This window comes from Rutilus rutilus, assembly GCF_951802725.1.
Source record: "Rutilus rutilus genome assembly, chromosome: 14".
Classification (NCBI taxonomy): Eukaryota; Metazoa; Chordata; class Actinopteri; order Cypriniformes; family Leuciscidae; genus Rutilus; species Rutilus rutilus.
Genome location: NC_140219.1, coordinates 36,904,853 through 36,931,407, shown reverse-complemented (window position 1 = coordinate 36,931,407; position 26,555 = coordinate 36,904,853). Strand labels below are relative to the sequence as shown.

Sequence of the window (26,555 nt, the reverse complement as noted above, 5' to 3'; positions counted from 1 at the left end):
TTTGATCTTAACTGTACTGCTTTATTCTTAAACGGTATAAACCAGTTAAAAACCATAAAGCTGTTTAAAAAATGTTTCACAAACAGCTTGATCTCTTTTTGGGTAAAGAGTCACCTTTAAGCTACTGATGTGACTCCTCCATATCATGAAATTGTAAAACAGCTTTATGGTTTTGTAAAGAGTTTTCAGATATACAGGCACTTAAAATAAAGTTCATGGTGTATGTACTGAATTCCTTCTCAGCTCTTTCCAGCTGTTGATTTAACTGGTTTATACCGTTCAGAATAAAGCAGTAAAGTTACATAACATTATTACGATTTTACAGCTAAAAAATGTACGTTAAACTATTTACGAATATTTCATATTATAAAGATATATCTGTATAATTTCCCTTTTACCATGTTATAGATTATAAATGTAAGATCCCTTAAACCTACTCCCACACCTACACATACCCATTTTATAGACAATATTAAAAGGATAAAACGTAATGGACAGATGTGTAGGGAAATGGCAGTTTTATTAACAATGTAGCATTAAAAGATAGTTTGAGCAACTAATCCTACCCCTAACCATTTCTTAAAACTACGTAACTACAATTGTAAATTAAAACAACAGACAGACAATCACAATCATTTATTTATTGAGAAAATGTCAAAACCGGTACCAAAAGTCGTTAACATGACGATGTGTCGCAGTCCTCTCTGGTAGTAACGTTATTTAATAGTTTTGTATGAGGTAACGTTACAGAGCAGAATTTAAGTTATTAATCCATGAAAATGTTAATCCGGTTCGGTTTGCTGTTCGCTCTGTGAAGGCGCGCGCGCTTCTCCATTTCAAATGAAGTACACAACTTAAACACGGCATGTCGCAATCTGTGACGAAGCATGCGAGAGCCAATGAGCGTTTGATATCACTGCCGTAAAACATGTCGTAACGCTTCGGGGCGGGCGCAATTTTTGAATTTGAATTCACCACGAGCGCGGGATTTGACGTTGGTCTCTGAGAGAAATGGAGATGAAGATCACTGGATAAAGGGCTGCATTTGGATCTGTTTCTTGCAAACAACGTATGGATTATAAAGATTTGATCACATTAAGCTAATAAAATTGATTTCTTTTGTGAATTTATGCTGTGTTTTAGTGTATTATGAGTCAAAACATTAATGCCACGATTTGAATATGCGTAAGTTAAATAGGAATACGCCCAGATTTGTACGTCGTTGTTTGTATAAGTTGTTTATAAGTAAATAAATTACGTTTTTGTGCTGTCCACTGTAAGTATTATACGTTTCTGTGTGTATAAAACGTAAATAAATGTACGTATGGTAGAACTACACTTTACATAAAAATACACACGTATTCTCATGAGATCACGTTGCAAGTTAAGATCAAAGTCCATTTGTGTCCACAGTACATTGTTTGCAAAGGCTTGAACTTTCATGTTCATATTCATGTCATTTCACAGTTATGCCACATTGTTCATCAGTGTTTCAAAGCACCAAGTCACCACTTTAGTTGAGGGGCCACACACATGATGAAGTCACTGATAAATAATGCTTAGTTAATGATGACTACTGTATTTGAATGCCAACAGAATTCGTATGTTATGTGCTGTGATTGGCCAATTTGGGGGTCTGTCCATTTACCTGCAGGCTATGAAGAAGACATGAACATGCTGGATAACTCAGATCATAATGAAAACACATTGTTCATCAGTGTTTCAAAGCACCAAGTCACCACTTTAGTTGAGGGGCCACACACATGATGAAGTCATTGATAAATAATGCTTAGTTAATGATGACTAGTATTTGAACGCCAACAGAATTCGTATAATATGTGCTGTGATTGGCCAATTTTGGGCTCTGTCCATTTACCTGCAGGCTATGAGAAGACATGAACATGCTTGGAAACTCAGATCATAATTCAGAAAAAAAGTTCTCACATTAATTGATATACTGTTCTAGCCTGTATGCATGCATTAGATAATGTGGATTTTTGTACATTCCTTTAATAATTCGAAGAGCAGTCTTGCATGCATGAATTAATACTTTTTTATGCATGAATTCATGATGATTCATGTACCATAACCATAGCTGTATCCACAATGGGTGGTAAAGACCAATTTTTTGTGTGAACAAAGAAAACATCATGATCATGCGTAATAAATCATAATTCATGATGATACTCATCTTAGTTAATGTTTTAATTAAGGTGTTGTTCATCCATGAAGTCATGAATGAAAAACGTTAAACTCATGTTAGTTCCTGATGATTCATGAGATATTAAAGCATGAATGAATGCATATTTCATGCATGAATTTATACATGAATTCATGATAATTCATGTACCCTTACCGTAAAGTGTTACCCTGTTTTCTTCTGTGAGCCAAAAGAACATATTTATCTGTGGTGACTTTAACATTGATTTGTTAAATCCAACCAAACTAAAAAACGTTGACAACTTCACTGACACAATGTATAGCTTGTCTCTGTACCCAACTATAACGAAACCGAGCAGAATAACGTCACATAGTGCCACAATCATTGACAACATTTTTACTAACATTATGGGAAATCAAATCATCAGTGGCCTACTTATATGTGATATCACTGACCATTTACCTGTTTTTACTTTGTATGATTGTAATCTCAAGAAAGCGAAAGATACTATGATAAAAATCTCTAAACGAAAAATTACTGAGGACATGATTCGTGCCCTAAACAATAGTTTAGCGCTCCAGGATTGGACTTCAGTTTACAGAGAACTTAATGTGGACAGTGCTTATTGTAAATTTCTAGATATCTTCATTTTCTTGTATAATAAACACTGCCCTGTGAAAGAATATTTTATAAAGGAAAAGCATAAGAAAAGCCTCTGGATTACGAAAGGAATAATTAATGCCTGTAAAAAGAAAAATAATCTCTATAAATTGTTTATTAAAGTAAAAACAAAAGAAGCAGAACAAAGATATAAGAAGTACAAAAATAAATTAACTGATATTATAAGAACAAGCAAACGGTTATATTATCAAAAAAAATTATATGAACATAAAAACAATATAAAAGGAACTTGGGATGTTTTGAATAGCCTAATCAAACAAGGATCCTCAAAGTTGACATATCCTGATCACTTTATTGATGAAAATGGTGAAGATTATAATATGAGTAATGTAGTAAATAAGTTAAATAATTTTTTTGTAAATGTTGGCCCTAAATTGGCCGCTGATATTCCAGACAACGGAGTCGAAAAATCAACTATTGAACGGAATTCTTTGACATTCTTCCTCTCAGCTACAAAGGAGCAGGAAGTGACAAACATTGTGTGGAAATGTAAAAGTAAGTCCTCCACTGACTGTCATGATATCAGCATGACATTGATTAAAAAAGTTATACTGAATATTGTAAAACCCTTAACTTATATTTGTAACATTTCATTCCAGACTGGCTGCTTTCCAAGTAAAATGAAAATCGCTAAAGTAATTCCAATTTTCAAAAATGATAACAAACACGTCTTCACTAATTACAGACCAATCTCTCTTTTGCCCCAATTTTCAAAAAGTTTCTCGAGAAACATCATGTAATTAATGATGGTCAGTATGGTTTCAGGTCGAAAAGAACTACCTCAATGGCAATAACTGAAGCTATTGAGGAAGTCACTAATGCACTGGAGCAAAAGAAGTATGCAGTTGGTATCTTTATTGATCTAAAAAAAGCCTTTGACACTATTAATCACTCAATTTTATTAAAAAAGATGGAAAGATATGGAATTAGGGGGTTGGCTGGAGATTGGCTAAAAAGTTATCTAACAGGGAGGTCACAGTTTGTTAAAATGGGTCAGTATTTATCAGATACTCTTGGCATTGTTTGTGGTGTCCCCCAGGGGTCAGTATTGGGGCCAAAACTGTTCAATGTGTATATAAATGATATGTTTAATACATCCAAAGTACTGAAATTCATTCTATTTGCAGACGACACAAATATATTTTACAGTAGTGACGATTATAATGAGCTTGTAAATACGGTAAACAGGGAACTAAAGATAATAAAAAAGTGGATGGACACAAATAAATTATCCTTGAATATAAATAAAACTAAGGTAATGATGTTTGGTAATTGCAACAAAATGTCTGAACAGAGAATAAGTATTGATGGTATCCAAATTGAAATTGTGAGTGAGAATACATTTTTGGGAGTAATAATTGACAGTAAATTGTCATGGAAACCCCATGTCAGATACATAAAAACAAAAATCTCCAAAAGCCTCTCAATTATAAATAAAGCAAAACTATACCTTGATGAAAATGCACTCCGTACATTATACTGCACCCTGGTATTACCATATCTTACTTTTTTTGTTGAAGTGTGGGGAAATACTTACCAGAACACAATAAATCCTCTGATTATATTGCAGAAAAGAGCTGTGAGGATCATTCACAAGGTTGGTTTTCTAGAACATACTCATAATCTGTTTACGCAGTCAAAGTTGCTAAAACTTGATGATCTTGTAAAATATTATACATCAATAGTCTTATATAAAGCATTTAACAAATTATTACCGCCTAACTTACAACGTTTTTTTAAAACTCCAGTGCGAGCTCATAACTTGAGAGGTTTTGGACACTTTTCATTACTGAGAGCCCAAACCACTCGTAAATATTTTTGTGTGTCTGTATGTGGAGTGAAACTCTGGAACAAACTGGACTTGCAACAAAAGCAATGCCAAACTATTAATCAGTTTAAACTGTTATATAAACATTGGGTCTGGTTAAAATACAGAGATGAGGGTCTTTAATTTAAATTGTTGTTGTATTCTGCCTCATAGTGTGAACATGTGCTCAGTATTTCTTTACCATCTTTGGTATATTGTCCATTACCATCGTTGGTATATTGTCTATTGCTATCGTTGGTATATTGTCCATTACCATTGTTGGCATTGTTATTCCTATTACATTGTTGGTATCAATTGTTGTTATAAAAACTACTTGTTACTTATGGTAACGCCACCATGATATAACATTTGTAAATAATCCGTGAGCAAAAGTAACTATGAAGCTCAAATATTAATTACTAAATGGGGAACTGGGGTGGGATTAAATAAGTTTTCTTCTTCCCACTCCCTTTCAGGCAGAAATATTTGAATACTGTATATTCTCTATTTTTGTTTTGTTTTTTTTGCACTATATGATTAACCATATTTTGTTTATCTTGTACTTTTTTTTTTTTTTTTGTGCTATTGCCTGGAATAAACGAATAAAACGAAAAAAAAAAAAAAAAAAAAAAAAAACTTCTTCTTGAGTCTCTCCATTATTGACTCTGGTTTGAACCATAGACTGTAAAAAATATGGACAAAGCGTCTGTGACGTCACCCATAGACTTTCTGAAGAACGGGTTTGAAGCCGTTTATGGGGGGGTATGGGCGGCGCCATCTTGGAAAATCTTGGGAAATCCTAACCCCGCCCACCTTCTGACGCAGCGCGCGTCACTCAGCTCGCTCTGCTACTTCGGTTATCTCTGTGTATATTTTAGGCAACGAAATATGTTATAAAACACCATACTAACTCTTTTCGTTTTCATTTAAAGAAATCTTAAACATTATAGCCACACAAATGTGGTTCAGGCAACGCGTATTGATTATATTCACTGCACATAACGTTTGCCTATTTATAAAAAAATATATATATAAAACACAAACCTGCCTCTTTTCGTTTTAAATATAATATAAAAATATTAAACCTTTTAATATGGTCCAGGCAATATGTGCATTTGTACTAAACAACAGATTTTGCAGTAAACAACATTACAGATCATCTTCGTTGTATTAAAATTTAAAATGACAAAACTCAACCCAGTCTCTTTTTGTTAAATTTCAGTTTGATCAATATTAGCCATTATAAAAGTATAAGTAAAAGGTACAAGAAGCTATACAAATAAAGCAAACAATTCAGTCAAACATACAAAGTCAGCGCTCTAGTCTAACCATACAACGGTAAAGTTAAATAGCTTATAAAGTTAGGAAACTTCCCCTCAGCCAAACCGATTGGCCAGGGAACAAATGATAGATTCACGAGACCAAAAATCACCCATTAGATATAGACAAGACGAATTATATCTCATGTTTAACCACTACAGAGACGCCAGAGTCCGCGGCAAACGCCAGAACGACTAGCCGAGGAAAGGCTGTTCCAGGCGGGGTACATGAGCGCCGAGCGCCCGGTCATCGCTGGATCTCACAACTGGATACAATTTTCATAAATCTTTAATTAAACCACAGATTTGAGCTTTAAACAACTACATTCTCGCCTGAAAAACTCTTAAAACTACATTTCATGATACAGAAACAGTAGTATTATATTTCAACTGTGTTAAAAAATGGCGCTTCTTATGTTGACATTCTCCTTGGCGCAGCCTAAGCTGTCAATCAAGCTGTCAATCAAACTTAACCACGCCCTTATTTGTCATACATTTTATATCTAAATACGATCTAAACTAACGAGTTAGAAAAAAATTCACAGCCCTCATGGTTGTCAGGCACTCGGAAGCTATCGAAAAATACAATAAAAGTCCATGGGACCAACCTGTAAAAACATGAATTTATGCTGTGAAAACGGACATTTTAACATGGTGGTCTATGGACATTTGCTCCCTTTTGGGACCTGCCCTCTAGCGGATTTTCGATGTATTGCAGTTTTTCGCACTTCCGGGTAGGCTTCATTTTTCAGATTAGAATGTTGCTGCTTGGTTTGAACATAAACATTGACATTTTCAGTGCATGTCTGTGTGAGGTAAAAGGACACAAGCTGTTGAAGCTCCGCCCACTGTGCTGGGAGCAGCAGCTCATTTACATTTAAAGGGACAGACACAAAAACGGTGCATTTTTGCTCACCCTCAAAAAGTGACAATTTTAACATGCTATATAAAAATATCTGTGGGGTATTTTGAGCTAAAACTTCACATACACACTCTGGGGACATCAAAGACTTATTTTACATCTTTCATTATACCACCCCTTTAACTCAAACAAATTCTAGATCAGAAATTAATTAAATCTGTTGAGTAAACAAAATCTACTGACCAGTAACTAGATGAGAAAATACTAAAAATAAAATCTCATCTAGTATCTATCAATCCATCTATCCATCTATAAATAATGGATAAAATATAATCCATTATATACACACACACACACACTATAATCGCCACAAGTTTTGGGACGCCTGCCTTAACATGCACATGAACTTTAAATGACATCCCATTTCTGATCCGTAGGGTATAATATGGAGTTAACCCTTTGCAGCTATAACAGCTTCAACTATTCTGGGAAGACATTCCAAAAGGTTTAGGAGTGTGTTTATGGGAATTTTTGACCATTCTTCTAGAAGTGCATTTGTGAGGTCAGGCACTGATGTAGGACGAGAAGGCCTGGCTCGCAGTCTCCACTCTTATTCATCCCAAAGCTGTTCTATTGGGTTGAGGTCAGGACTCTGTGCAGGCCAGTCAAGTTCCTCCACACCAAACTCGCTCATCCATGTCTTTATGGACCTTGCTTTGTGCGCTGGTGCGCAGTCATGTTGGATCAGGAAGATCCCCAAACTGTTCCCATAAGGTTGGGAGCATAAAATTGTCCAAAATGTCTTGGTATGCTGAAGCATTAAGAGCTCCTTTTACTGGAATTAAGGGGCCAAGCCCAACCCCTGAAAAACAACTCCACAACATAATCCTCCCTCCACCCCACTGGGGCCCAGCTCTCTTTCTTTCTTTCTTTTATTTATTTATAAAGCACATTTAATAACAACCCTAGGTTGACCAAAGTGCTGTACATAATATACAAAATTATAAAAGACAACTACATAATATATTTTAGACTAACAACATCTGTGTGTGTGTGTGAGTTGGCTCGGCCTTCCCTCATGCAGTTTAATTGGTTGCCATCGCATGTATGATTGACAGGAACAGAATGTGAGGCTGATCCATAGACAGTAAAAGAAATGGACACAGCGACCCCATTGGATTCAATGGAGAAAAGTTAAGCAAATTAGAAGCACTCACTTCCTAAAGGCTGAGCGTACTGCGCAGACTCAAACTGAGCTTGATGACGTAGATGTGACGTGGGCAACCTGTCTGACAGTTGTAAGTCTTCTAGTAGCTGTGCCAAGAGAAATCTGAATCATTCCCTTCCGAATCTTCCAGAGACGGAGAGTGTGAGTAGGAGCTGTTCATGAGCTAGGAGCAGGAGCAACTTTATGACTATGACTCTATGACTTTATCAGACTTTATGCCTCCACGTCCCCCCGATTGACTGCGAGCTTCTCCTCCTGTGTAGACGGTAATTTCCAGAGAGTCGCGTGGTTATGACACAATCGTTAGCCTATTTTTACAAAAACTGCTTCTAAGATACAAGGTAATGGAGCCTTTTATACATTGTCGTGTTTCTTTAGAAATAAATAATGGACAAATAGAGTCTTTAAACGCCTCAGATGTAAAGTTATTCGCTGTTAAAGTGACACCAAAATGAACTTTTGTGTCTTATCGCAATTGAACTGTTTAAAAGCACTTGAATGAAAGTGCACTTGAATGATATATACATTATATATTATCATATAATGTAACTCTAGCTAATGGATGACGGAAAAAACAAAAGCTGCATTAATTGCGTTAAACTGAAAAAATGAATGGCATTCGTTAATGTTAATTTTGACAGCCCTAATTTATATCTGTAATATGCATAGGGTGCATAGGGATGAGGCAGAGAGAGAAACACAAGGGCTATATATACACAGGGAAACAGGCTAAACAATATAAGAGGGAGTGGCTAATAGGAAACACCTGTGGAAAACTAATCAACAAGAAAGACTACAAACTGACTTTGAAAATAACAGGAACCACTTCAACATAAAAGTGCATGATTACATGAAGCACATGTGACCGTGTTAAATAGCAATCGCAATATTGGTATTAAAAAACAAAAAATGCAATTAGATTATTTTCCCAAATCATTCAGCCCTAACCTTTAAACCATAATGCAAAGACTTTAATCTGGGTTTGTACAGGACTTTAAATATATGGTACATTAAACATATTTAACTGTGCTAAATGTTCCTGTAAATTAAATATGAAACCAGTTTCAAGCCATTTTTAACCTGCGACAATCTAAAAACATTTATAGGAAGTTCTCAATGGTTTTGCACAGCATTTGACATGGCAATGGTGAGAGAAAACCGTCCTTGTTGATCAGACTTTGTTCTTTGCAGGACAAACCTGAAACTCCAGTAGTGTTTAAAATGATTCTGTGAAAACAGTCTCAGTCTTACCTCTGTTTCTCTGAGAGACTCATCTTAGAGAGAGAGTGCTTTCCTCGCTCCTCTGACATTACTGCAGATAAACTGCCACTGGAAACAGCTCAGCACTGGTGTCTTTGTGTTGGTGAAGACACTCAGATGATCAGCATGACCTGGACATGACAATGAGCCACTGAGATTAATATCATGATAGTTCAGAGGGATACATGAAGATGAAAATGACAAATCTTAAGCCAACAAACGATACACACACCTCATGCACTGCACTTTATAAGTTACACTGGACTCTGACTCACCATTATTCTTCACCCTGACATTCTATTTACTCTAATGCATCCCATACTGCACTGCTCACCGCAACATAACACTTCTGTGAACTGTTTATTATTGTGTTTTTTAATATTGTGCTCTGTGTATAGTATAATAATGTGCTGTATATTGTTCACTACCTGTACCTGAGTCTCATATTTAAACTGTGTATATTGTAATTTGTGTATATTGTTAATACTGTATATGTGTTGTGTATTCTGTACCTGTCACCTGTCATGCTGCAGAGTTTGCACAAAATAATTTCCCCACCTGTACACTTGTGTCGCGACAAAGCGATTAGATTTGATATACAGGGATTAAAAACCGTGCTAAAACACTGAGAAGAAGAAAAAAAATTGTACATTTTATACATTAATTTATTTTAATCTATGACCTTCTTATAGTTCTTTTTAATTTGATCATTACTTTATGTTCACAATCTATTTAATCATTTAAATTGATTCAACAATAATGTTCTTTCAGTAAATGTGATGTACTCAATATGCAAAGTGAACTGAAAAAATTCTAATTTCATTCCTCATTTTTTTACCTTTTTTTTTTTTTTTTTGACAAATCAAAATACAACAACATTTGGAATATCCACAACAGGTCTGGGTCTAGGATTGCGTGCCTGAGCCATAATTTTGTAAACTTGGTGGGGCAGCATTAATTTGTAGTGTTGGTCAGACTTGATTCGATTCATGATTCATAGGTTTTTGTTTTAATTCAAAAGCTTTTTTTTTTTTTTTGCAAATTCAGAATTATTCACTTCGATTTGTAATGACATTTGATCAGATTTAAACAACATGCATTTAAAGGATTTTTAAAAATACTTTGTTTCTCTAATGTGTCTTGTAAGAAAAACTAGATGTACCGCATGGCGGTAAAAAATATGACCGCCGCTCAGGCCTGCACTGGCTTTCCACAAAAATAAATGACGTGGAGCAATTTGGCTGTATTGCGTGTTTATGTATATGCCTAAAAAAAGTAGTAGTATGTGCATGTCTGTGTGTGTGTGTATGTGTGTGTGTGTGTGTGTTTGTGTCTGTGTGTGTGTGTGTGTGTGTGTGTGTGTGTCTGTGCGTGTATGTATGCGTGCGTACATGTGTGTGCGCGTGTGTGTTTGTGTTTGTGTGTGTGTGTCTGTGCATGTGGATTTGTATGTGTGTGTATGGGTGTGTGTCTGTGCGTGTGGATGTCAGTGTGTGTGCATGCTTGCGTTTGTTTGTATTCCTGCATGTGTGTGTGTGACAGTTAGGGTTGCCAACTTCAGAAAAGGAAAATGCGGGACAATCGTGGTTATTTATAGGAAAATGAGGGACACTCAAAATATTTGTACTGTATCACACAGTGTACGTCATTTCAGTGTCTGCAGTTAAGTTTGTGTTTAAAAGGTTATCAGACATATACATATTTGTATTGCTTAACCTATTTATGTATAATTCTAAAAATAATTTTAATGTCATACATGAAAAAAGTCACATTACAAACAAACCATAGTTCAAAATAACAGCATTTATCTAAAATAGAAAGCTTTTTTAACATTATACACTAGGCTTACAGTTCAAAAGTTTGGGGTTAGTAAGATTATTTTTTGGGAAAAAAAATAAAGAAAGTAATTGCCTACTTTTATTCAGCAAGGATGCATTACATTAATCAAAAGTGACAGTTAAGATAATGTTACAAAAGCTTTCTATGTACTTTCTAAACGCTTTAAAACATTAATAATAATCAGAAATGTTTTTTGAGCATATTATTCCCTCAGGTAGATTACATGTTCCCTTTCGTGGTCACTCCGAGTTACGTCGGATGACAACGATTGGGGTTTCGCTTAGAAAGCCTGTCATCTTCGAGTATATAAAACGAGCCAATGGCAATGAAATGCCATGTGTCTGCGGAATTTGCATAGCGTATCTCCGCCCACCGCAGGGGGTATATAAGGAAGTACGCTGGCAACATGCAGATATGTTTTCGCTTCGGAGCCAAGAGTTTTCTTCACTCCTATAAGCCATTCTGTATCATCTTCACTCTACGAGACGAGCGGCTCTTCAGTGTGTTGGAGTGATGGCGTGTTCCAGCGAGATCGCATTGCCTGCTGCTGATCTGTGCAGTGATCTGCCGACAGTGAGTGTGTTTCTCCCTGGGCGCTTCAGCACTCTGCTGAGCTTTTCCTCTCTCTAAAAGAGCTGCACGCGGCACGTCTTTTTCAAGACGGTTCGCCCGTGTATTACTGGATGTGGGCGCGTGACTCATCTGTTTAACGGTCGCGAGCGCTGTTTTGCGTGTTGGGCTTAATCACGCTCGGCAGCGCTCGTGGATGAGTCATGTTTTCATTGCGGGAATATGACCATCGCGATGTTTATAGATCGAGACTCAATGATCTCTGTGTGAGAGTCCCCTCTGCCACACCCCAATCTATCTCTTCCAAAGAGGGATACTTTGGCTGGTGGCCAGGGTGATCTGAGGGTTATGGTGTGGCATAATCCCGACGAGCTTTCCTCGGGCCACGCCCCCCTCCACATCGCAAACCGTGGGGTTTCCGTGTGTGCCTGGTTCCTCTCGGGGACCCAGTGTTTTCATTCAGGACTCCAGCAGATGGTGTCGTGTCACTCACAGCATCATAAGGCGGGCTTGATTCCTCTGGAAATGAGGATTCGACTACGTTGCCTCCCTCGGGAGTGTCAGCGTTAGTCGAGTCAGATCCAGAGCTGATGGCCATGCTTTCCCGGGCAGCTGAAAGCATCGGTTGGAGTGGCGTCCTCCCCCCGAGCGCTGTAAGCTTCCCGGATGTGCATCAGGACGCCTCCGGCCCGCGGGAGTCCACGTGACTTTCGCGGCCTGCGGGCGTCCTCCGCCTTCGCTGCCCTTGATCGTGAGGCGATCTTGGTCTGTATGTTCTCTGTCACTATTGTGACACAGGCATGCAGTCCTGTGTGTCGCCTTCGCCTTCGAGGCAGTGCTGACTCTGGACTCCTGAGATGGGCGGCTTAGAGTTAGGGCTCAGTTCTTTCTGGAGCTGGTAGCAGGACCACTCCTTCCCCCGGTGGAGGGCTGGGGGAGAATCTCATTCAAAAAGAACTGATGCTCTTTCTCTGAGCCCCAAGAGGCTGTGGATGACAGAACGCGCCGCCCACGGGCCACGCTCCTCTCATCCCCCTCTGTCGCCAGACCCCTGCCAGAGCACGCCCCCGTGGGACGCGCGCCCTCCCCTGGCCTCCTCTGGCAGGACGCGGTTAATGACCGTGTCCCCGCACAGGGCCGCTATGCCACCCTCGCCGGTGCCGGTCATTCCGCCTCGCTGCCCCACCGACGGTACGTCTGTGGTTCGTATGACCCCGCTGGTGCACTTTCTGGAGGCCTGGCTAGAGCTTCCCAGACTGTCCCGCTGGGTCGCGAGAACCATCAGATTCCGCTACGCGATTCAGTTCGCGATATCTCCTCCCCGCTTCAGGGGAGTCCGCTTCACTATGGCCGGTGGCAATGCCCCTGTCATGAGAGCGGAGGTCGCCACCCTACTGGCGAAGGGTGCGATCGAGATTGTCCCTCCAGCCGAGATGAAGTCCGGCTTCTACAGCCCTTACTTCATTGTACCCAAGAAGTCCGGTGGGTTACGGCCAATCCTCGACCTGCGCGTCTTGAACCGCTCCCTTCACAGGCTGCAGTTCAAGATGCTAACGGCCAAACACATCCTCCAGTGTGTGCGGCCGCAGGATTGGTTTGCAGCGATCGACCTGAAGGACGCCTACTTTCATGTCTCCATTTTACCTCGACACAGACCGTTCTTCGGTTTGCTTTCGAGGGGCGGGCATACCAGTACGCGGTTCTCCCTTTCGGGCTAGCCCTGTCTCCTCGCGTCTTTACAAGGTCGTCGAGGCAGCCCTTGTTCCCCTCCGGGAACACGGGGTTCGCATCCTGAACTATCTCGACGACTGGCTGATCCTAGCTCACTCTCGAGACCAGGTTTGCGAACACAGGGACCTAGTGCTCCGGCACCTAGCTCGTCTGGGCCTTCGGGTCAACTGGGAGAAGAGCAAACTCTGCCCCGCGCAGAGGATCTCTTTTCTCGGTATGGAGATCGACTCGGTCGCCATGTGCGCGCAGCCACTGCTGACTTGTCTTCGTCAGTTCGAGGGCAAGAGTGCGGTTCCACTGAAACTTTTTCAGAGGCTCCTGGGGCATATGGCATCCGCAGCCGCAGTAACGCCGCTGGGATTGCTTCATATGAGACCGCTTCAGCTTTGGCTTCGCGATCGAGTCCTGAGGTGGGCATGGCTACACGGCATGCTCAGAGTCCCAGTGACTCCAGCCTGCCGTCAGACCTTCACCCCGTGGACGAACCTCAAGTTTCTACGGGCCGGAGTGCCCCTAGAACGAGTTTCCCGGCATGTTGTTGTATCAACAGATGCCTCCACCACGGGCTGGGGCGCCATGTGCAATGGACATGCTGCCGCGGGCTCCTGGACAGGACCCCAGCGCCTTTGGCATGTCAATTGCCTCGAGTTGCGCTACTCAAGGGTCAGCACGTACTAGTCCGATCAGACAATACCGCGACAGTAGCGTACATCAACCGTCAAGGTGGTCTACGCTCCCGCCGTATGTCGCAACTCGCTCGCCACCTCCTCATATGGAGTCAGAAGCATCTGAGGTCGCTTCGAGCCATTTATATCCCGGGACACCTGAACCAGGCGGCCGACGAGCTGTCTCGAGTTCGGCCTCTCGCTGGAGAATGGCGACTCCATCCCCAGTCGGTCCAGCTGATTTGGGATCAGTTCGGCGACGCACAGGTAGACCTGTTTGCCTCCCACGACTCGTCCCATTGCGACCTGTATTATTCCCTGACCGAGGGCACGCTCGGCACGGATGCACTGGCGCACAGCTGGCCGCGGGGCCTACGCAAGTATGCGTTTCCCCCAGTGAGCCTTCTTGCACAGACTTTGCGCAAGATCAGGGAGGACGAGGAGCAGGTCATTTTGGTTGCCCCATATTGGCACAACCGGACCTGGTTCTCCGAACTAGTACTCCTCACGACAGCACCTCCCTGGCCAATTCCTCTGAGGAAGGACCTCAAATTGATTGTGTAGGGCCACTTCCCCGTTCGAAGTCTGGTAGTAGTTATTTGTTTACTGTGATGTGTTTGAACACGCGCTTTCCTGCGGCATATCCACTACGTACAATTACATCTCGTTCAGTTGTGAAAGCTTTAACCCAGTTTATGTCTGTTTTCGGAATCCCGAAAATCATCCAAAGTGATCAAGGTTCAAATCTATGAAGGTAAAATAGTAGCAAAACTCGAGTGCACGTAGATGTTAATTTGAGAACTTGTACAATAAATATTTGTACTTGTACATGAACATTTACACTCACAGCTCCAATGTGAAAACCTGTAAAATAAAAATCTGAAGTTGAATGTTGAAATTTGCACTCGCAAACAATAGTCACAAACCTGTATTCTGAATCTGAAGCTGCAGACAAGTAGACACAAATGTGTAAAATGCCATTCACAGAAATACAACGACAGACACAAACTTGTAATATATATTTTGCGTTTAATCTTACGTTCACATTCGCGGCACTACCTCAATTAGGCACTTGCAACTTCTCAAATCTGTCACTGCAATTTCAAATTTCGCGCCTTGACTTTTGCTACTCTTTTCACGATATATCAGGTGCAAAACTAACTTGTGCACTTGAAACTCAGAGGCGGTGAGAGAGAAAGGGGGGCGGGAGCGGGGGGGTTCAAATGAGTCGTTTTATTGGTTGGCACCTAGCCAATGAAATGGGACTTCGATGATGTCCCGAAACCCACGTGCACTGAAATACTGTCTATGGCAATGAAACGCTAACATGGCTTAAAGGTGAACTAAGTAACTTTTTTACCTTAACTGAACAGCTTCGGAGTCATTGGAATGGTTATAATACTTATTTCGGGTTGAATGGTGGTCGTTTCGCACCCCCCTGGTGCCCGTGAGCGGAAAATCCGCACTTGCAACTTTGAGCCGGCGGGCCTCCGGCCGCCGCGTCAGGAAATATCGCGTGATATCAGGTCTCGCGATGTAAACAATTGCTTTACGGCCAAAAGAAATCTGCTAAAATGCCGTCATTATTGCGCTCCCTCACGCTGTCCGAACCCGAAGGAAGAAGACTTTTTAAAGAATGTCCCATCTGCTTTGATGTCGTTGATCTACTAGCCTCTGGTGTCTGAGAATCACCAAAGAGTTTTTACAACAGTGTTGTCAAATATCTATTCCGAAGCTGTGGGGGGAGCTCTAGAGAGAAACCTGCGAGCAAAAAGCGAGAATACAGCGAAGAAATCCCGAAGCTACTGAGTGCTGCTTTAATGCATTAGACTGATATTAAAAGAAATAAACGATATTATCAAACTCAGTAAACACCATGCTAATAATTTTCTCCATTAGGTCACCTGATGGAGTTTTTCGGTTCCTTGCCACTGTTGCCTTTGGCTTGCTCAGTTGGGGATATTTAATTTTGATTTTATCAATCAATAAATTCCATTAGAACAAACCTTGTTGTATTATTTTAAATTAATACTGTGAAGCTGCTTTGATACAATCTGTATTGTGAAAAGCGCTATACAAATACACTTGACTTGACTTGACTTAATAATGCATACTACAGAAAAGCAGATGAGCACAGAATATCAACGCAACGCGTTTAATTGAGACAGTGGTATTAAAAGACCAAACTCAGGAAACACTATACAAACAAAGCACACAGAAAAGCAATTGAGCACAGAATATGAACTCAACGCGTTTAATTGTATGTTTTCCTCCCATATAACCAAGAAAACGCTTAATGAGGCTTAATGGACCAACAGTTATAAAAAAAAAATAAAAAATAAAAAAAAAAACATAATTTGTTACATTATTAATAAAACACAGGCAGCAAGTTTATTTGCACTGAACACACATTTGCTTTCTTTCGTCATATTCTGTGCTCATCTGCTTTTCTGTAGTATGCATTATTAGCATGGTGTATACTGAGTTTGATAATATTGTTTATTTCTTTTAATATCAGTCTAATGCATTAAGCCATGTTAGTGTTTCATTGCCATAGAGTAGACAGTATTTCAGTGCACGCGGGTTTCGTGACATCATCGAAGTCCCATTTCATTGGCTAGGTGCCAACCAATAAAACGGCTCATTTGAACCCCCCCGCTCCCGCCCCCCTTTCTCTCTCACCGCCTCTGAGTTTCAAGTGCACAAGTTAGTTTTGCACCTGATATATCGCGAAAAGAGTAGCAAAAGTCAAGGCGCGAAATTTGAAATTGCAGTGACAGATTTGAGAAGTTGCAAGTGCCTAATTGAGGTAGTGCCGCGAATGTGAACGTAAGATTAAACGCAAAATATATATTACAAGTTTGTGTCTGTCGTTGTATTTCTGTGAATGGCATTTTACACATTTGTGTCTGCAGCTTCAGATTCAGAATACAGGTTTGTGACTATTGTATGCGAGTGCAAATTTCAACATTCAACTTCAGATTTTTATTTTACAGGTTTTCACATTGGAGCTGTGAGTGTAAATGTTCATGTACAAGTACCAATATTTATTGTACAAGTTCTCAAATTCACATCTACGTGCTCTCGAGTTTTGCTACTATTTTACCTTCATAGAAGGAGCTTTTGTTAGGTCTCGCAGGAAGTGGCTTGAAGAGGGCGAAAAGAGCTCTGCTTATTGTTTTAGACTTGAGAGGCAACAAGCTAAAAACTAGAAAAATGCATTTCCGGAGGAACTGCAAAGTGTGCTTGCTTGGGTGCGGTTCACTAACGTTAGCAGGTAGTGGATAAGGGTGCGTTGAAGTTTGCTTCATGTGAGAATTTCAACAATAGTACTTTTTTCAAGATTGTGCAAAAAGGTGAAAAGTTATGTACATTAAGAGACATGTCTGCAATGTAGAATAGTGCCAATGGCATTGTTTTTTTGTTTTTTTTTGAACATTATATTTATTGAATTTTTAACAAAACAAACAAGTGATACATTGACATAAGCTTAATATTTCACAACCTAATCCCCAAAGTAAATAGAAATAAATAATAATTAAAAAAAATAAAATTAAAAAAACATCACACATAACAGAGTAACAAAGACAATGATAATAAAGAACAAAAAAAAAAAAAAAAAAAAAACTCGGCAGTCAGCTTTACTTTCTTAATTTCCTTCATAATGTCTCAGAAACTCAGTTAAAGGTGACCATATTTCTTCAAAATTTCCTCCCTTTCCTCTAACAATATAAGTGAGTCGTTCCAATACAATACATGATGCCATCTCCTTCACCCACATATGATTTGAGGGTACATCCATTTTCTTCCAGTACAGAGATATTAACCGCCTGGCCTGTATGAGTCCAAAGTCAATCAGTTTTATTTGTCTGTAGCTAAAAACACAGTTCTCTGGATATATACCCAACACACATACTTTTGCCTCAGCAGGCATGTTTACTCCAGCAATCTTTGACAGAGTCTGCATGACTGACTTCCAATATTGATGTAATTTTGGACAGTCCCATACACAGTGAAAAAGAGTACCCTTTCCATCTAAACATTTACTACAGCTATCTGGGATATTAGGTGACCAACGGTTCAGTTTGACCGGAGTTATGTAGGTTCTCATCAACCATTTATATTGGAGGAGTTTCATCCTAGTACTAATTGACTGCTTTTGGGCTTTTAAACATGCAGCTTCCCAGTCTACCACCTTTATCTCCTCTTGGATGTCAGATCTCCATGCATCCAGCTTATCAGCGGTGGATTCCTCATCATGTGTTAGTAAAGCTGCATAAAATAAAGAAATATGACCTCTCCTTTCAAGATTTTGCAATATAATATTCTCTAGGTTTGACAGTGTTGGTTCAGATTCAATCTGTTTATATTTCGACATAATGAAATGTTTAATTTGTAAATGTTTATAGAAATGTTTCTTTGGAATGTTATATGTTTGGCATAATAACTGCTCAAATGTAAGAAGGTTGCCATCCTTATAAAGGTCTGCCAGCTTCTGTACACCTTTATCTGCCCAGATTTTGAAACCCCCATCAGCTCTTCCCGCCTTAAAACCTGTGTTGCCCCAAATAGGCGAAAAAGGAGAGATGGAAGGAATACCTCCCATATACTGATGAGCCCTATACCAAATATCAATTGTGTTTTTTAAAAAGGTTTTTTTTGTCATTTTTCCCAATTTTTTGGGGCACGCGGAATATAAATACAGATTCAAGTTAAGTTTTGTTTCTAATTGTTCAATTTTTATCCATGCTGGGGGTGTCTCAGTTGCAAAGTAGAATATGGCTGAGCGCAGCTGTGCAGACCAGTAATATAATTTAAAATTAGGGAGTTGTAACCCCCCTCTCTCATATGGCAGGTACAGCAGGCGAAGCCCTACGCCCGTTTCACACATACTCCGTGTGCAGTGCGTGTGCGGTGCGTGTTGCAGTACGTATGCGGTGCAGGAGCAGCACGCGCTAAAGTGCTTTCACATAAGCTGCGTTTGCAGTGCATAACTGATCCGGCTGTACCACAAACAAATTGTATTTCAAATCCATAAGTTATCAGCAAATTTTATTTAAAAAAAACGTTTTTTGTCAGCATTGCGATTCTCTTTGTACACATATACTCTTTAATAGACGTATTCACGTTTAAACACAATTTAAACAAACTTCATTGCATTACTTCTATATAATTATATATTAAGTTGCTCAAGCAAGTGGCAAAATATTTAACCATGTACTTATATTAAAATCGCATAGACTACATTTTAAATTAAAACTTAAAATTGACAAACACAGCAGACTCATATAGGCTACTCTTTCTTTTGCATAATTTAAATCTTTATACAATAAATCTTGCATGTCACAAAGAACTTGTTTTTCCACCTCCACGAATGACGCCCGTTTCACACATACTCCGTGTGCAGTGCGTGTGCGGTGCGTGTTGCAGTGCGTATGCGGTGCAGGAGCAGCATGCGCTAAAGTGCTTTCACATAAGCTGCGTTTGCAGTCCGGCTGTACCACAAACAAATTGTATTTCAAATCCATAAGTTATCAGCAAATTTTATAAAAAAAAAGAAGTTTTTTGTCAGCATTGCGATTCTCTTTGTACACATATTTAATAGACGTATTCACGTTTAAACACAATTTAAACAAACTTCATTGCATTACTTCTATATAATTATATATTAAGTTGCTCAAGCAAGTGGCAAAATATTTAACCATGTACTTATATTAAAATCGCATAGACTACATTTTAAATTAAAACTTAAAATTGACAAAAACAGCAGACTCATATAGGCTACTCTTTCTTTTGCTTAATTTAAATCTTTATACAATAAATCTTGCATGTCACAAAGAACTTGTTTTTCCACCTCCACGAATGAGACGAGTGTTGTTCATTATGTTGCGTTGTTGAAATATGTATTTTCCCTTGATTTACCCTGGTCTTAACGTCTCAGCATTGCGATTCTCTTTGTACACATACACTCTAACGTATGCACATTTAAACACAATTTAAACAACGTAGGCTATTATTCAATGCATTACTTCTACTTATATTAAGTTCCTCAAGCAAGTGGTCAAATATTTAACCATGTAGCCTACTTAGGCTATATAAAAAACAGCCGACTCTCATGCCTTTTCTTTTGCATTTAAATTAAAACAATAAATCTTGCATGTCACAAAGAATTTGTTTTTCCACCTCCACGAGTGTCGTTGTCGCCTTGTTGAGGTAAATTGTAGTTTTCCTTGCTTTACCCCGGTCTTAAAGTGAAAATAGTATTTAATTAAATACATTTATGTTAAGATTACTACATTTTATTTAATTAATCGCATTTATGGTGAAATTACTACATTTTTAGGTCAATCTGTGTTCATTTTGACCATGAAACATGCGCTGTCACTTTAATTCAGCGTTTGCAGCACAGCAAAAATAGACTCGGTGCGGAAACGATCGCTGCACTGCTGTATACGCATTACGCCCGTTTCACACATACTCCGTTTGCAGTGCGTGTGCGGTGCGTATTTTTTTCCGTACCCATGTTAACAGGTTAGAGCTTTCACACTGCACACGAATGCAGTCCGTCCATCCGTTCCAGTTGCGGTGCGTATACAGCAGTGCAGAGATCGTTTCCGTACCGAGTCTATTTTTTGCTGTTTCTGTGCTGCAACGCTGAATTAAAGTGACAACGCATGGTTCGTGTTTAAAATGCACACAGATTGACATGAAAATGTAATAATTTTACCATAAATGCATTTAATTAAATAAAATGTAGGTTAGTAATCTTACCATGAATGCATTTAATTAAATAAAACCATTTTCAGTCATCTTTTTATTTTAAGACGAGGTAAAGCAAGGAAAACTACAATTTACTTCAACAAGGCAACAAAACGACACTCGTGGAAAAACAAGTTGGTTGTGACGTGCAAGACTTTGTATAACGATTTAAATAGAAAAGGTATGAATCTGCTGTTTTTGTAAATTAAGTTTTAATTTAAAATGTATGCAATTTTAATATAAGTACATGGTTCAATATTTTACCACTGCGTGAGCAACTTAATATATAATCTATATAGAAGTAATGTATTGAACGTTGTGTTACGACCTCTCATAAAAAATATCAACTCTGAGAGAAGAGACTACCTAAACAAGAACAAGTAAACGGCGGAATCAATGCAATTATTTATTTATTTACTCACCCACAACAGATGCCACAAAGACTCACAATAATAACGAACATTCCATCCAGTGAACGAAATATAAAAGCACGGACAACAACTAGCCTAACAAAGAAAACAAAAATACAATTCTAAAGACAATTGTTTAATCTGTCGACGCTTCTATTATTATTATTAGTCAGCTCCTTCAATCAAATCACGAACAGGTGCGTCGGAGAGAGCGCACGTACTACACGCTCAAAAAGATAGAGCGACGCCAAGACAGACAAGGGAGGATGTGTACAAAGAGAATATCCTAAAACTTTTTTAAATAAAAGTTGCTGATAGCTTATGGATTTGAAATAAAATGAGTAGGTCTATATGTGTTTGTTGTAGCTACAGCCGCGGATCAGTTACGCACTGCAAACGCAGCATATGTGAAAGCACTATAGGGCGTGCTGCTCCTGCACCGCATACGCACCGCAACACGGACCGCACACGCACTGCACACGGAGTATGTGTGAAACGGGCGTTACGCGTTACGCCCGTTTCACACATACTCCGTTTGCAGTGCGTGTGCGGTGCGTATTTTTTTCCGTACCCATGTTAACAGGTTAGAGCTTTCACACTGCACACGAATGCAGTCCGTCCATCCGTTCCAGTTGCGGTGCGTATACAGCAGTGCAGAGATCGTTTCCGTACCGAGTCTATTTTTTGCTGTGCTGCAACGCTGAATTAAAGTGACAACGCATGGTTCGTGTTTAAAATGCACACAGATTGACATGAAAATGTAATAATTTTACCATAAATGCATTAAATTAAATAAAATGTAGGTTAGTAATCTTACCATGAATGCATTTAATTAAATAAAACCATTTTCAGTCATCTTTTTATTTTAAGACGAGGTAAAGCAAGGAAAACTACAATTTACTTCAACAAGGCAACAAAACGACACTCGTGGAAAAACAAGTTGGTTGTGACGTGCAAGACTTTGTATAACGATTTAAATAGAAAAGGTGTGAATCTGCTGTTTTTGTAAATTAAGTTTTAATTTAAAATGTATGCAATTTTAATATAAGTACATGGTTCAATATTTTACCACTGCGTGAGCAACTTAATATATAATCTATATAGAAGTAATGTATTGAACGTTGTGTTACGACCTCTCATAAAAAATATCAACTCTGAGAGAAGAGACTACCTAAACAAGAACAAGTAAACGGCGGAATCAATGCAATTATTTATTTATTTACTCACCCACAACAGATGCCACAAAGACTCACAATAATAACGAACATTCCATCCAGTGAACGAAATATAAAAGCACGGACAACAACTAGCCTAACAAAGAAAACAAAAATACAATTCTAAAGACAATTGTTTAATCTGTCGACGCTTCTATTATTATTATTAGTCAGCTCCTTCAATCAAATCACGAACAGGTGCGTCGGAGAGAGCGCACGTACTACACGCTCAAAAAGATAGAGCGACGCCAAGACAGACAAGGGAGGATGTGTACAAAGAGAATATCCTAAAACTTTTTTAAATAAAAGTTGCTGATAGCTTATGGATTTGAAATAAAATGAGTAGGTCTATATGTGTTTGTTGTAGCTACAGCCGCGGATCAGTTACGCACTGCAAACGCAGCATATGTGAAAGCACTATAGGGCGTGCTGCTCCTGCACCGCATACGCACCGCAACACGGACCGCACACGCACTGCACACGGAGTATGTGTGAAACGGGCGTTAGTCTAGGTTTTTTATTATTCCAAATGAATCTATTAAGGACAGTGTTTAATTCATCAAAAAATTGTTTTGAGAGAGGCAAAGGGAGTGCCTGAAACAGATATAAAAATTTAGGTAATATGCTCATTTTGATCATGTTTATTCTGCCAATCATTGACACGGGCATTTCTACCCATTTATCTAAAGACTCCTTTACTTCACTGACCAAAGGATCATAATTCATTGGTACAATGGTTTTAATGTCTGGGGTAATTTTAACACCAAGATACACAAATCCCTCTTTTGCATTGATAAACGGGGTCTGTATGACTGGATTTAGCCTCTCGTCCCTATTCAAAAATAGAATAGAGGATTTTGAATCATTTATTTCATAGCCAGAAAATCGACCAAATAGCTCTATTTGTTGCATTAAGTTTGGGACACTGATGGACAACCTTGTCAAAAAAACGATCAGATCATCAGCATATAGGGCCAATCTATGCTCTTGATCTCCTAACTGGATGCCAAATATATCAGTTCGCATTTTTATCGTCATTGCCAAGGGTTCCATAGCCAAAATAAATAGCATTGGAGATAACGGGCATCCCTGGCGAGTGGAACGTTCCAATGTGAAAGGTTTAGAGACTATGTTGTTTGTCAAGACACATTTTTCCACTGAACTCCGAGTGCAATGACCGAAGTTCAGCTAACACCGTGGTAAGATCACACATGCTATCCGTGCTAGCAGTCCCCACGTTGTCTTGATCTGCTGCCGAAATGTCAGTTTTAGCTGGTTTTTGGCAACCGCGTTTTCGTGTGAAAATATCACAATCCTTGAGAGTAGCAGATTTTGACATCTTCCGATTCAGTTTACGCTTCAAAGGCTGTTTTTTTTTGGAATTTTTGATGCAGGCTACATGGAGCATTCACTTTAACCCTCAGAGAGTCTTCGTTTAGCAGTCACACTCAGTGCCTTCCCGGTCAGAAGTGACCGGACACCTAAAAATGAAACTTTCTCCATCCCAGTAAGAACCAATGCAATTTAAGATTTAGAAGAAGAAGACAAAGATTTTGTTCTATAATATTTATTCTTTTTAATTTAGTATTTTGAGACAATTTGATTGAACTTATTAATATTTATGCATTATTTATAGTCCTTTTTTGCCATTGAAAATAATGATTAAAATTTTTTTTTTTACATTTCAATTTTTTTTTTAATATATATACAGTATTTTCGGTTAAAATAGAGACTAGGCTTTCAGAAAAAAATAAAAAAATAAAAAAATTTATTAAACATAAAATGAAATAAATCATGTTATTGCATGGGTTTACCACTAGATGCCTGTATAGCTCTAAATGGAGATGCTTGTGAATTCTAGTTGGTTTTGGACCAAATTACTTACTTTTAAGATGTGGATTGAATGTATTTTTTTAGAAATTCTCAAATAATACTTTTTGCCAAGGTTTATAACATTTTATTAATTATTATTTTAATAATTTTAATAATTATTATATTAATTATATATATATATTAATTATAATTATTAATTATGTTATGTTTTTCACTCTTGATGTTTTAGAGTTTCACCCCTTCATTGCTGAGCACTTTTTTTCTGCATCGTGGCCGATTTGTAGAGAATTTTTGTGTTTTTGTCAATTTCCCATTCATTTCCTATGGGGGTCATTTTTGACCAAAGACCACGAGTGTGACTATTTTTTTTATGACCACTTAGCATGCTCGGATCATGAACTCAATTTTTTTTTGTGCTCACATACCTAATGCCAGAAAAGTCACCAAGTTTTGTAACATTCCGATGAAGCTGTGATTTTTAAAAATTCAAAACAGATTTTTTGTAATCTGAATTTATTGGTGTGTATGTGTATAAAAGTGTGTTTGTATGTGTGTGTGTGTGGGTGGGTGTGAATTTTTTGCACTCTTGATGTTGTAGAGTGTCACCCCTTTACTGCGGTGTACTTTTTTTTAGAATCGTGGCCGATTTGTAGATTGTACAGACAAAAATTCAGAGAATTTTTGTGTTTTTGTCAATTTCCCATTCATTTCCTATGGGTCGGTCATTTTTGACCGAAGACACTGAGTGTGACTATTTTTTTTACGACCACTTAGCATGCTCGGATCATGACCTCAATTTTTTTTTGTATTCACATACCTAATGCCATAAAAGTCACCAAGTATCATAACCTTCCGATGAAGCTGTGATTTTTAAAAATTCAAAACAGAAAAATTTTCGGTCAGAAGTGACCGAAGACTCTCTGAGGGTTAAGCTGCCATCTTGGTTCACGGCTCTATAGCGCCCCCCGCCAATGGCATTGTTTATGTGGCTTGGTTGTTGGTTTTGAAATAATTGGTTATGAATATACAGCAGAGAGTGGGAGTGTTTTGGGGGATGAAATAGTTTTGAAAAGAAGTTGACAGTCTTCATTTACTGTATCCAATAAGCCAATACAAAACTCGCCCAGCTGTTCTGTGGTTGAGTGTTCCCTTTGATTAGGAACAAATTTACTATCTCAAATTAAGGTCTACCGTAATTAGCGATGCTTTGATTGCTGCTGTAAAGATGGTTGTCATCACCTACACAGAAATGCTGATTTTTATAGCCTACCGTCAGTCCTCATATTGTAATTAAATGAAGAACACTATCAGTTTCACTATTAGCTTACTCTAGCGATGCAATCGCAACAACATGGATAACGCTGTTTGGCCTTGCCTTACTTTATATGACATATGCGCCATATGCTAGAGTTACACATCTCGCTGCCATTTCAGGGCTTGAATTTCGGTGCTGGAATGTGGGGATTGCGCATAATTTAAACCATTCCCGCAAGGTTAGCTTTTATAGTGCGAGAAATTCCAGCACAAATATATTCGCTTCATCCTCTGAGCAAATGATTAAAAAATAAATTCACAGATGCGAGAAAAAAAGATGTCAAACTGTCTTTTATTTTCGAATTTAATTCCTCAATCAGCACTGGACCGGCATTTTCTGTCTTCCGCTGACCCTGGCCGTAGACAGATCATATGTCTCACGCTGTCAATGCAGTGGTCTGCGTTGCTGATCTTATCCACACTATTGAGTGTAAGTGCAGCATTCTAACATTGAGTCATAATGAGCTGTTTGTGAAGAAATTATCCGCTTCCAAATTGTCATTTTAATCACGAAATTGAAACATTAAAAAACAATTTCCTCTTTATGGTGTGCGAGTGATAGAGCACGGCAGCAACGAACCAACTGATCAGCTTGCAGCGTAACAACATTAGCCGCGTTTCCACTGTCGGGCCAGGGCTTTAAACGGGCCGTGCCGGGCTAATAGCCTCGGGCCAATAGCACCGGGCATGCGTTTCCACTGTCGGGCCAGAAGCTCCACAGCGCTTCACTAAAACACGCCCGTAACACACCTCTCTGGGACAACGTCACACTAACCCATCATTTCACCAACAAATGGAAGTTTTATCAGAAAACTAATCAGAAATCACTGGAAACAGCGTTGAAAACAAACACGATAAAAGCGTCCGTTTGCTAGCTTTTTTTTTTTTTTTTTTTAGCAGCT

General features: G+C 38.9%; 1 protein-coding gene across 3 annotated transcripts in view; it reads right to left on the bottom strand.

Moving 5' to 3' along the window:
* The window catches only part of LOC311304235 (uncharacterized protein), an 807,935-nt gene that overhangs the window by 477,871 nt on the left and 303,509 nt on the right, over positions 1-26,555 (bottom strand). The window contains exon 2 of one of the 3 annotated variants that reach the window (XM_084431145.1): positions 9,310-9,449. The exons of the other annotated variants lie outside the window; for them this stretch is intronic. Coding sequence (XP_084287271.1) covers positions 9,310-9,368 — 59 coding nt within the window. The 5' untranslated portion in view covers positions 9,369-9,449. The remainder of the gene's footprint in view (positions 1-9,309; positions 9,450-26,555) is intronic. 3 annotated transcript variants of the gene reach the window in all.